This window comes from Nicotiana tomentosiformis, chromosome 4, assembly GCF_000390325.3.
Source record: "Nicotiana tomentosiformis chromosome 4, ASM39032v3, whole genome shotgun sequence".
Lineage (NCBI taxonomy): Eukaryota > Viridiplantae > Streptophyta > Magnoliopsida > Solanales > Solanaceae > Nicotiana > Nicotiana tomentosiformis.
In genome coordinates this window covers 121730175-121742453 of record NC_090815.1, presented here as the reverse complement: position 1 = coordinate 121742453, position 12279 = coordinate 121730175, and the positions used below count along the sequence as shown (strand labels likewise).

General features: G+C 39.6%; 1 protein-coding gene across 1 annotated transcript; it reads right to left on the bottom strand.

Moving 5' to 3' along the window:
- Positions 1-9211: 9211 nt before the first annotated feature.
- LOC138910468 (secreted RxLR effector protein 161-like) lies at positions 9212-9949 on the bottom strand. Its single transcript, XM_070201711.1, has one exon. The coding sequence runs from the start codon at positions 9947-9949 to the stop codon at positions 9212-9214; it is 738 nt and encodes a 245-aa protein (XP_070057812.1).
- Between the last annotated feature and the right edge of the window lie 2330 nt (positions 9950-12279).

Below are 12279 nucleotides of genomic sequence, written 5' to 3'. Positions count from 1 at the left end.
CTCCTCGGTCTCAATTAATTCGGATTCACGCCTATTAAAAGAGAAGGTGCTATCAAGATATTTTCTCATTTTCAAGGTGGAGTGATTCTATCCATCATACCGTAACTCTTGGTGATATACATACTTAAATTTTAATTTTTTTAATTACTAAGTAAATTTTAAACCTCCTCAATAAGAATAGATGGATTTCTTATTAGTAATTACTATAAATAAATCTGCATTTGACTTAAGAAGTCATAAAAATTTCAAATTGGTACAATTATTTCAATAATTGAAGACTAATTAGAAATAACAAAAAACAATAAAGATATTTTTTTTATAAGAAGAATTATATATTTAATAGTAAATCGTTACTGTGGTAGGTCAAAAGTAAGCATAAAGGCTGTCACTAGATAAGATCATATATAAGAATTCGTTGTTCAGATTCGGAGTCACCCAAGAGTTTGTTTATGAGTTAAGAAACAAATAATTGGGAATTCACTTTATAAAAAGTGAGCATATTTATCCGTATTACCGACCAAATTAAACTACGCAAGCTTACTGATGTCATAATACATGACATGGAAGAAAAAAAAATACTTTCGTTTTTGAATATATGATTAGCATAATCGATTTACGTAGCTGTGTAAATTAATCAGAAATTACAAGTGTCACCTTTCTTATGGGAGTAATAGCCTGTTTGGCTAAGCTCCTTACCATGCCAAAAGTGTTTTTTTTTTCTTTCAAAAAAGCTTTTTCTTAGAGAAAAAAGTACTTTTGTCTAGAAGCAGAAAGAGTTTTGAAAAAACAGAAAAAATAGTTTCTCTCTTGAAACAGATGCAGAAGCAGTTTTGACTTTTCTTCCTTCCGAAAATACCCTTTGCAAAATATTATATATACCAAAATAACCTTACTTAGTTTAAACTATCAACTAATATAAAATAATTTTTGGGATGAACTTTCGTATTTATTGAATAATTTTTTGATATATTTAAATTATTTTGAAGGAATGAAGTACTTTTAAATTTTATTTTTATATTTTACTTAAATAAAATAAAAACTTAATTATTATCTTTAACAATAAATATTTATAATTATTTATCTACTTATATAATATTAACAAATCTCTTCATGTTTTTATTTGTAATTTGACACTTAAAAGCACTTTTTGAAAAGCTTGGCCAAACACAGATTATAGTTCAAAAGTATTTTTAAATTGATTAACCAAACACAAACTGTTTTTCTCCAAAAGTGCCTTTTCAAAAAATACTTTTAAAAAAAATATTTCTCAAATAAGCTGATTTTTCCATCTTGGCAAACAAGCCGTAAGTAAGAATCGAAAAAGTGGTTTAAAACGTTAAACGTACGTATCACGAAGAATAGAATTAAGGGACGGTAAAGCAAAAAAAAAAATAGTGGTGAAGTTGATTAGTGTTGAAAAAAAGCTGAATTGTGATTAGTGAATGTGAAGTTATCTAGTGGAGTATTTCTTTTAGGATTTAAGTTATATCAAACAATATTAGTGAATTTAAATTTGTGACAGTAGGTTAGTTATAATTTTTACCAAATACTAAAAAATGTTTAATAAGATATTGACATGTAAACCAAGAACTAATTACCTGCCGCTCCCCCTTTTTCCCACCCTTAAGGTTTCTTTTTCAATTTGCTATTGTATTTAATTTGTATTTTTTTATCACGCGGGAAAAATAAATTAAGACTTGATCCCCTTTTAATATCTTTTTGGCTGACAGTATAAAGACTGAAACCTAACATCGAATATTAGTACTCAATTTAGATGTCTCATTTTAATTAGGCGCTACCTCTTTTGTTCTTACCACTCTAATATTTGTTTTTTTCCCTCTTGCTTAGCTTCGTTGCAAATTGCCAAATCCCTATGTATACGATCAAAATCGAACTCGCCTACGACATGGTAGATCGGACTCGAAACATGGCAATAAAAGACTGAAAATCGACCTCAAGTCCTATCGGACTAGAACCCCGGGGCAGAGCGCATGCCTTCCAGAATATCGAGGCTGTGACCCCGGAATCGATCCTAACCTCGAACAAGCTCGAAGAAACATTGTTAGCATAGCCAACAGAAGACCCAAATATCCGTGACCGGTCGGATGTTACGACGGGAATCTCGGCACGTATCGATAAAGAACCGACAATCAGTAAATCAAAAGATTTTTTACCTTTTATAAAATTGTACCTAAAGTAGGACTCATCTACTATATAAATGGTGTCTGATAATTAATAAAGTATATTGTAACATGCATTCTAAGACAATATATCATTATTTTTCTTATTACTACTTTTTTTAAAATCTAATAGTGAAGATTTAAAAGGCTCAAAATGGGAATGGCATCTCGTAGAAGTAATGAATTTCTCTCGCCCTAATCCTAATTAAACCTGGAGGATTGTCCTCTTCTTTTTATCTCCTTTCTCGTACTCTTTTTCATTCTTATGCGCCTTATGGCGAAGTGAAAGACAAACAACTAATTAATATTAGAGGGTGACCGGAAAATACTGATAAAAGGTGATATGGGATATGGTGAAGTTAGTTTTATAAGGTACTTTAGTAAGTAATTCGAATTTTTACGATGCACCTCTTTTGGCACCTTAGTCTTTATATAAATTCATTTTTCGCTAAAAAAGAAATATGGTATCGTAGTTTTGCAAGAATACTAACATTAAGGGTAGTCAAAAAAATAAATGAAAAGATAAGGGATGGAGTGTAAATATATATTTAAAAACACAGAGTTTGGGGGGTGCAAAATATAATAGTTTTAAATGTAGAAGGTGCAGTTTTATAAAATTAGTTAAGATTTTAAAAATTGGATGGTAGGATAAGGGAGTGGTCGCATGTTATGTTTTTATAATAAAAATAGTTGAAAAATATTGAGTTAGCTAGGGAATAAGTTCTTTTAAAGATAGCAGGCCTAAATTTGAGACTTAACTAAAGTTAAAATAAAATTATTGTATACAGTCGAAACGGGGCTCGTCTATTGCATGACAGGTCGGGACTAAAACATGACGGGTTGAAGCTCGACCCCAGATTGTATCGAACCAAGGCACGAAGTTAGATCATCAAGCCCGTAACTCCGAAACCGACCCCAACCCCAAACAACATCGAGAAAACTTTATCGGGCCAAATAACGGAAGGCCAAGATATCCGCAATCGGTCGGATATCACGGCGAAAATCTCGTCATGTATCAAGAAGAGGCCGATTAGTTAGCAAATTATGAGATTTTTTTAACCTTTTATAGAATTGTATCTAGAGTAGGACTCCCAAAGCAATACACTATTATTTCTAGTTCTTATTATCTTGTCATTCTATCCTGACATCTATTGGGGAACTTCTTGACTCGAGGGTGACCAACCTTCAAGGCTAAGACTATTCAATTCGTGTGATTTGTATTTATTTTCTTATCACTAATTTCAATATTAATCTGTTTTCTCAATTTGTATCAAGTTATATCACGTATCCTTAAAACTGTGTATAAATTCAATTGTTATCCGATTTTGAGGGTAAACTGTTTAGCCCACCGTGGGGCTAAGTATAATAGTGATTATTTGATACAAATCTCCATAACACACATTGCTTTACGCTTGCTCTTTGAAGTGTCTTTGATTCCATGCTAAAATACAAAAATGTCAAATTCTCAATCAGCATCTCTGCACGTTGACAACGATTCCGGTCACCAAGATGAAAATAACAACATAGCGCCCGGTAACGAGATACCACCTGCTGATCCCGCTGGTATTCCGATCGAAGATCCGATTGATGCTAATTCACATGTGGCTATCGATGCAAACTTGCCTACCGACCCCGAAAATAGCATTCGTGGTAGAGCCCGATCAACAACTCGAAACACACAAAACGTTGAAGGGGACGAGATCAGTCTACGAGTGATCTTTGAAATGTTGCAGGCATAACAGGCGGCAATAACTCAGTTACAAAACCAAAACCGTACACCAAACAGGTTTGAGCCCGATCTTCCCCAAGTCACCTGCAGGTATCAACCGATCATAGAAAGGTCGAACGAAAATGAATCGGGGGCTAACCCGAGATTATAAAGAAGCTCGAGAAATTGACAAAACGGATAAAATCAGTGGAGAAGAAGATCGAGGCCAATGACAAAAAGGTGGAAACTATAATTCCAGGGTAGACCAAACACTAGGAGCACCTCCGATATTGAACGGCCGGGATTCCAAGAAATTTGTGCAGAAATCTTTTCCTCCGAGCGCGGCTCCGAAGCCAATCCCCAAGAAGTTCCGTATGCCCGAAATACCCAAGTACAACGGAACGACTGACCCTAACGAGTATGTAACCTCTTATACATGTGCTATCAAAGGGAACGTCCTGGAGGACAATGAGATCGAGTCCGTTTTGTTAAAGTTTGGGGAAACCCTGTCAAAGGAAACTATGATATGGTATCACAATTTACCTCCTAATTCTAATGACTCATTTGCTATGCTTGCATATTCTTTCGTGAAAGCACGCGCAAGTTCCATCAAGGTCGAAACTAGGAAATTAGACCTTTTCAAAGTTAAACAGAAGGATAACGAGATGCTCAGGGAGTTCGTGTCACGGTTCCAAATGGAGCGAATGGATCTATCACCGGTTGCTCATGATTGGTCCGTTCAAGCTTTCACTCAGGGACTTAATATTCGAAGCTCGGTGGATTCACAACAGTTGAGGTGAAACTTAATGGGATACCCAACTGTTACATGGGCCGATGTACATAACCGTATCACTCAAAAATTAGAGTCGAAGATGATCAACTCAGGGACCCTTCGGGGTCTGTCTATCGAGTCAGAACGTTCGACAGAGTCAAGAGAGAGATTGATCGTGAACAGAGATCAAATAGAGATTGGTATCAGTCATATAGCGGGGATCGGAGAGGCAAATGTCTCGGGCGAAACTCCATGAGAAACGAAAGGAGGAATGACCGAGGTCAGAGTAGCAGGGGACTTATGACCAAAAAGTACTTCGATAGGTCCAACAGGTCTAAAGATGCACCAAGGCTATCAGAATACAACTTTAATGTCAATGCTGCCGCCATTGTATCAGCTATCGGGCACATCAAAGATTCCAAATGGCCTCGATCTCTATAGACTGATCCAACCCAAAGGGATCCTAACTAGATGTGCAAATATCATGACACTCACGGTCACAGAATCGAATATTGTCGACAGCTGAGAGAGAAAGTAGCTCGTCTATTCAACAATGGGCACCTTCGAGAATTCTTGAGAGACCGAGCAAAGAATTACTTCAGGAACATGGATTCTAACAAACAGGCAGAACAAGAAGAATTCAGCACGTCATCAACATGATCATCGGTGGGGTTGATATCCCATAGGGGCCGATGTTGAAATGCACCAAAGTATCCATCACTAGGGAAAAACGAACTCGAGACTATGTACCAGAAGGAACTTTATCTTTCAACGATGAGCATGCAGAAGGGATCGTACAACCCCACAATAATGCACTGGTAATATATGTACTTGTGAATAAAATTCAGGTTAAACGTGTGTTAATTGATCCAGGTAGCTCGGCCAACATCATTCGATCAAGGGTTGTGGAGCCGCTCGGTCTACAAGACCAAAATCGTACCCGCAGTCTGAGTCCTAAATAGATTCAACATGGCATGTGAAACCACTAAAGGGGAAATAACATTACCAGTCAATGCCGCCGGGACCATAAGGAAGCCAAGTTTTATGTGATCGAAGGTGACATGAGATACAACGTCCTGTTCGGGAGGCCATGGATCCACAACATGAGGGCAGTGCCTTCGACCCTTCACCAGGTATTCAAATTCCCAACGCCAGGAGGGATTAAGACAATCTACGGAGAACAACCAACCGCAAAGGAGATGTTTGCTGTCGATGAAGTAATTCCGCTATCAACACTTGCAACATCAAATGAGCCAAGGTCGGAAGAAAAACAAGAGGCCAAATAGCAATCACCGATGCCAGCCTCGACCCAACCAGACAAGCAGGGGACTGACAAAGACGATGATTACAGGGTTCCCCAATCCTTTATAGTTCCCGATGATTCCAACGCTACCAAATCAACGGTCGAAGAGCTGGAGCAGGTCATATTGATCAAACATCTACCCGATTAAAAGGTATACGTGGCACGTCGCTAACTCCCGAGCTCAGGAATAAACTCATTCAATTTCTTATAGCTAACATGAATTATTTCGCGTGGTCCCATCTTGACATGACAGGGATCCCCATGGAAATAACCACCCACAAGCTAAGCATGGACCCGAAATTCCATCCGGTCAAGCAAAAAAGGAGGCCCCAGTCCGAGGTCAAACACGCTTTCATCAAGGATGAGGTATCTAAACTCCTTAAAATAGGGTCTATTCGGAAGGTTAAATTCCCGGATTATTTAGCAAACATAGTGGTAGTCCCAAAAAAGGGGAACAAACTAAGAATGTGTGTAGACTATAAAGATTTGAACAAAGCCTGCCCGAAGAGCTCCTTCCCTCTGCCCAACATCGATCACATGATCGATGCCACGGCTGGCCACGAGATCCTTAGCTTTCTCTATGCCTATTCCGGGTACAACCAAATACAGATGGACCCTTATCATCGATAGAAAACCTCCTTCATTACCAAGTACAACACGTACTGTTATAACGTGATGCCATTCGAACTAAAAAATGCTTGTGCCACTTGTCAACGCTTGGTAAATTGAATGTTTGAGGAACAAATAGGAAAATCAATGGAGGTTTATATTGATGACATGTTGGTTAAGTCCCTACGAGCAGAAGACCATTTAAAGCATTTGCAGGAAACTTTCAGCATTTTGAAGAAGTACAATATGAAGCGGAACCCGGAGAAGTGTGTGTTTGGAGTCGGATCAGGTAAGTTCCTCGAGTTCATGGTATCCAACTGAGGAATCGAGATCAACCCCGACAAAATCAAAAACATCGAAGATATCATGGTCATGGACAACGTGAAGGCCGTGCAAAAATTAACCGGACGCATAGCTGGCCTAGAGCGATTCATCTCGAGGTCATCGAAAAAGTGTACCAATTTGTCTCACTGCTCAAAATGAAGAACAACTTTTCATGGACCGCACAATGTCAACGGGCCTTGGAGGAGCTTAAACGATATTTATCGAGCCCATCATTGCTTCATACACCAAAAATAGATGAACAATTGTACTTGTACTTGGTAGTATCAGAAATAGCGACAAGTGGAGTTCTGGTTCGACAAGAGTAAGGTACACAATTTACACTTTATTATATTAGCAGGAGCCTAAGAGTGGCCGAGACTAGGTACCCTCACCTAGAAAAACTGGCACTCGCTTTACTAAGAGCCTCTAGGAAACTAAAACCTTATTTTTCAGTGTCACCCCATAAGTGTTGTAATAACTTACCCGTTGCAAAAATTATGCACAAACCCGAGCTCTTGAGACGATTAGCCAAGTGGGCCGTTGAAATAAGTGGGTACGATATTGAGTATCGGCCCCGAAAAGCTATCAAATCTCAAATTTTGGCAGATTTCGTGGCCGACTTTATGCTGGACCTTATACCCGAGGTCGGACGATAGTTGTTGGTGAACTCGGGGACATCCTCAAGAATCTGGACCCTCTTCACGGACGGTGCCTCGAACGCAAAAGGGTCCGTACTCGGCATCATTGTAAAGCCACCAACAAGCACTGCAGTTAGACAATCTATTAGGACTGTAAAATTGACTAACAACGAGGCCGAATATGAGGCCATGATTACAGGTCTCGAACTAGCCAAAAGCTTGGGGACAGAGGTGATCGAAGCTAAGTGAAAATCTCTCCTCGTGTTAAACCAAGTTAATGGAACATTCGATGTTAGAGAAGAACGAATGCAAAGATACCTGGATAAGTTACAAGTAGAATTACATCAGTTTAAGGAGTGGACCTTACAACACGTACCCCGGGATCAAAACACTAAAGCTGAGGCCCTTGCTAACTTAGGATCATCGGTCGAAGACAACGAGCTTAATTCAGGAGCAGTGGTGCAACTAATGAGATCGATGGTAGAAGAAGGTCATGCCGAGATAAACTCTACAAGCCTGACTTGGGATTGGAGAAACAAATACGTAGAATATCTAAAGACCGGTAAATTACCCTCGGATTCAAAAGAATCGAGGGCCCTCCGTACAAAGGCAACCCAATTTTGTTTGTCTGAGTATGGAACCTTTATTGGAAGAATGTTCTACGGCCCGCTGGCAATACCGATTACGTTTTAAGGGAAATTCATGAGGGCACCTGTGAAAATCATTCGGGAGCCGAATCATTGGTTCGAAAGGTGATCAAAGCAGGTTACTACTGGATCGACATGGAAAATGATGCGAAGTAGGTCGTATGAAAATGTGATGGATGCCAACGACATGCTCCGATGATACACCGATCCGGAGACCTGCTACATTCGGTTTTATCGCCATGGCTGTTCATGAAGTAGGGAATAGAGATCGTCGACCCCCTTCCATGGGCACCCAGTAAGGCCCAATTTATTTTATTTATGACTGACTATTTTTATAAATGGATGGAAGCCCAGTCATACAAGAAGGTCAGGGAGAAGGAGGTCATCGATTTCATTTAGGACCATATAATATGTTGGTTCGGAATGCCGTCTGAGATCGTGTGCGATAACGCAAAATAATTCATCAATACCAAGGTGACCAAATTTCTCGAAGACCACAAGATCAAAAGGAACCTATTAACACCCTACCACCCTAGTGGGAACAGACAAGACGAATCAACCAACAAAACCATACTCCAGAACCTTAAAAAGAGGTTGACCAACTGCAAAGGAAAATGGAAGGAACTCTTTACAATGTGCCCTATTTATATGTATACAGAATAGATAACCTACTCATATTACATAAGGGACTAGGACTAATTACATATATTCACATAACTATTCTAACACTCCCCCTCAATCTGGTGCATATAAATAATATGTACCGAGCTTGTTACATATGTAGTTAATACGAGGACCAGTGAGGGACTTGGTGAAAATATCTACAAGCTGATCATTCGATTTCACAAACTTTGTAGAAATATCTCCCTGAGAGTATTTTTTCTCTAACAAAGTGACAGTCAATCTCAATGTGTTTAGTTCTCTCATGGAACACTGGATTTGACGCAATATGAAGGGCATCTTAATTATCACACACAAGTCCCATATGACTAATCTCACCAAATTTAAATTCCTTGAGCAACTGTTTGACCTAAATTAGCTCACATGTCGCCATAGCCATTGCTTGATATTCTGCTTCTGCACTAGACCGAGTAACCACATTCTGTTTCTTGCTCTTCCAAGACACCAAATTTCCTTCTACTAAGACACAATATCCAGACGTAGAACGTCTATCAAAAGGTGATCCTGCCCAATCAGCATCTGAGTATCCTACGATCTGCTCATGGACTCGATCCTCAAACAATAAACCTTTGCCTGAAGCTGATTTTATATACCAAAGAATGCAAACAACTGCATCCCATTGACTATCACATGGAGAATCCATAAACTGACTCATAACAATCACAGGAAAGGAAATGTCAGGTCTAGTTAGTGTGAGGTAATTTAATTTACCAACCAACCTCCTATATCTTGCAGGATCGCTAAGAGGCTCCTCTTGTCCTGGAAGAAGTTTAGAATTCGGATCCATCGGAGTGTCAACAAGTCTACAACCTGTCATTCCTGTCTCATCAAGAATATCTAAGGCATACTTCTGTTGTGAGATTACAATACCTGAGCAAGACTGAGCGACCTCAATACCCAAAAAATACTTTAATCTGCCCAGATCCTTAGTCTGAAAGTGCCGAAAAAGATGTTGCTTCAACCTACTAATACCATCCTGATCATTACCGGTAATAACAATATTGTCAACATAAACGACTAGATAAATACAGAGATTTGAAGCAGAATACCGATAAAACACAGAGTGATCAGCTTCACTACGAGTCATGCCAAACTCCTGAATAACTATGTTGAACTTACCAAACCAGGCTCGAGGAGATTTCTTTAGACCATAGAGGGATCGGCGCAAATGACATACAAGGCCACTATACTCCCCTGAGCAACAAAACCAGGTGGTTGCTCCATATAAACCTCATCCTCAAGGTCACCGTGAAGAAAAGCATTCTTAATGTACAACTGATAAAGAGGCCAATGGCGAACAACAACCATGGATAGAAAAAGGCGTACTGATGCTATTTTAGCCACGGGAGAGAAAGTATCACTGTAATCAAGTCCAAATATCTGAGTATACCCTTTGGCAACAAGACGAGCCTTAAGTCGATCGACCTGGCCATCTGGACCAACTTTGACTGCATACACCTAACGACAACCAACAGTCGATTTACCCGAAGGGAGATGGACAAGATCCCAAGTACCACTGGTATGTAAAGCAGACATATCGTCAATCATATCCTGTCGCCACCCGTGATGAGACAGTGCTTTACCTTATCCTGTCGCCACCCGAGATGGAAACAGAGAACACAGATGATAAAAATGCACAATGGGACGATGACAGACGATTGTAACTTAAACCGACATAATGGGTATTAGGATTAAGTGTGCACCGTATACCTTTTCGTAGTGCAATCGGTTGACTAAGAGGAGACAAGTCCGCAGTATTAGCAGGGTCAGGTGCAGGACGTGAATCAACTGGGCCTGATACTGGTTGCGGACGAAGATAATAAGTCAGGAGTAGTGGAGTTGTAGAAGGTTGAACTGGACTAGGTGGTGGTGCTAGAGCTATAGTTGGTGGAACTGGACTAGGTGGTGGCACTGAACTAGGTGGTGGCACTGAAGCTATAGTTGGTGGAACTGGACTAGGTGGTGGCACTGGAGCTATATGTGGTGGAGTTGCAACTGGAGCTGTAGGTGGTGGAGCTGCAACTGGAGCTATGGAGGAAGATGAATGGGAGATAGTGATTGAATCTCCAAAAGGCGGAAGTGGTAGCGCCTCAGAAATATCTAAGTGATTACCTCGACCGGTGAAGTATGATTGGGTTTCAAAGAAGGTAACATCAGCAGACATAAGAAACCACTGGAGGTTAGGAGAATAACATCCATATCCCTTTTGTGTTCTCGGGTTACCCAAAAATATGTTCTTAAGAGCACGAGGAGCTAACTTATCTTTTTCTGGAGTAAGATTATGAACAAAACACGTACTCCCAAAGACACAGGGTGGAAGAGAGAACAAAGGTAAGTGGGGAAATAGGACAGAGAGTGGAACTTGATTCTGGATAGCTGAAGATGGCATACGATTAATAAGATAGCAAGATATAAGAACCGCATCCCTCCAAAAACACAGCAGAATATGAGATTGTATGAGGAGGGTATGAGCAGTTTCAATAAGATGTCTATTTTTTCTTCAGCTACCCTATTTTGTTGGGATGTGTACGAACAAGATGTTTGATGAATAATCCCATGGGAGTTCATAAACTGCTGAAATGGGGAAGACTAATACTCTAGGGTATTATCACTACGAAATGTGCGAATAGAAACCCCAGATTGATTTTGAATTTCAGCGTGGAAGGTCTGGAAAATAGAAAACAACTCAGATTGATTTTTCATCAAAAATATCCAAGTGCACCTAGAATAATCATCAATGAAACTGACAAAGTAGCGAAATCCCAAGGTAGAACCGACCCGACTAGGACCCCAAACATCTGAATGGACTAAAGTAAAAGGTGACTCCGCTCGATTATCAAGACGCCACGGGAAATGGGAGCGGGTATGCTTACCGAGCTGACATGACTCACACTCTAGATTGGATAAGTGAGATAAGCCAGGTACTATTTTCTGAAGTTTTGACAATCTGGGATGTCCCAACTGTTTATGTAATAAATTAGGTGAATCAGTAATGGGATGAGTTGTTGAAGGAAGACAAGATGTGAGTCCATATGATTTTGCAAGGATAAGATAATAAACTCCATCCGATTCACGTCCGGTACCAATGATCCGCCTCGTACTGCATTCCTATATAAAAACAAGGTCATCAAGAAATAAAATAGCAGATTTAAGTGATTTGGCTAAGCGACTAACGACTATGAAATTAAAAGGACTACCGGGAACATAAAGAACTGAGTCTAAAGGTAAGGAAGAAAGTGAACTTGCTTAACCTATTGTAGTTGGCATGGTTTGAGACCCATTTGCCATTATGACTGTTGGAAGAGATTGAGAATATGAAATACTAGTAAAAAGAGATTTGTTACCAAAAATATGATTAGATGCCCCTGAATCAATGACCCAAGACTCAGAGGTTGAAGATTGGGAGACACAAGTCAT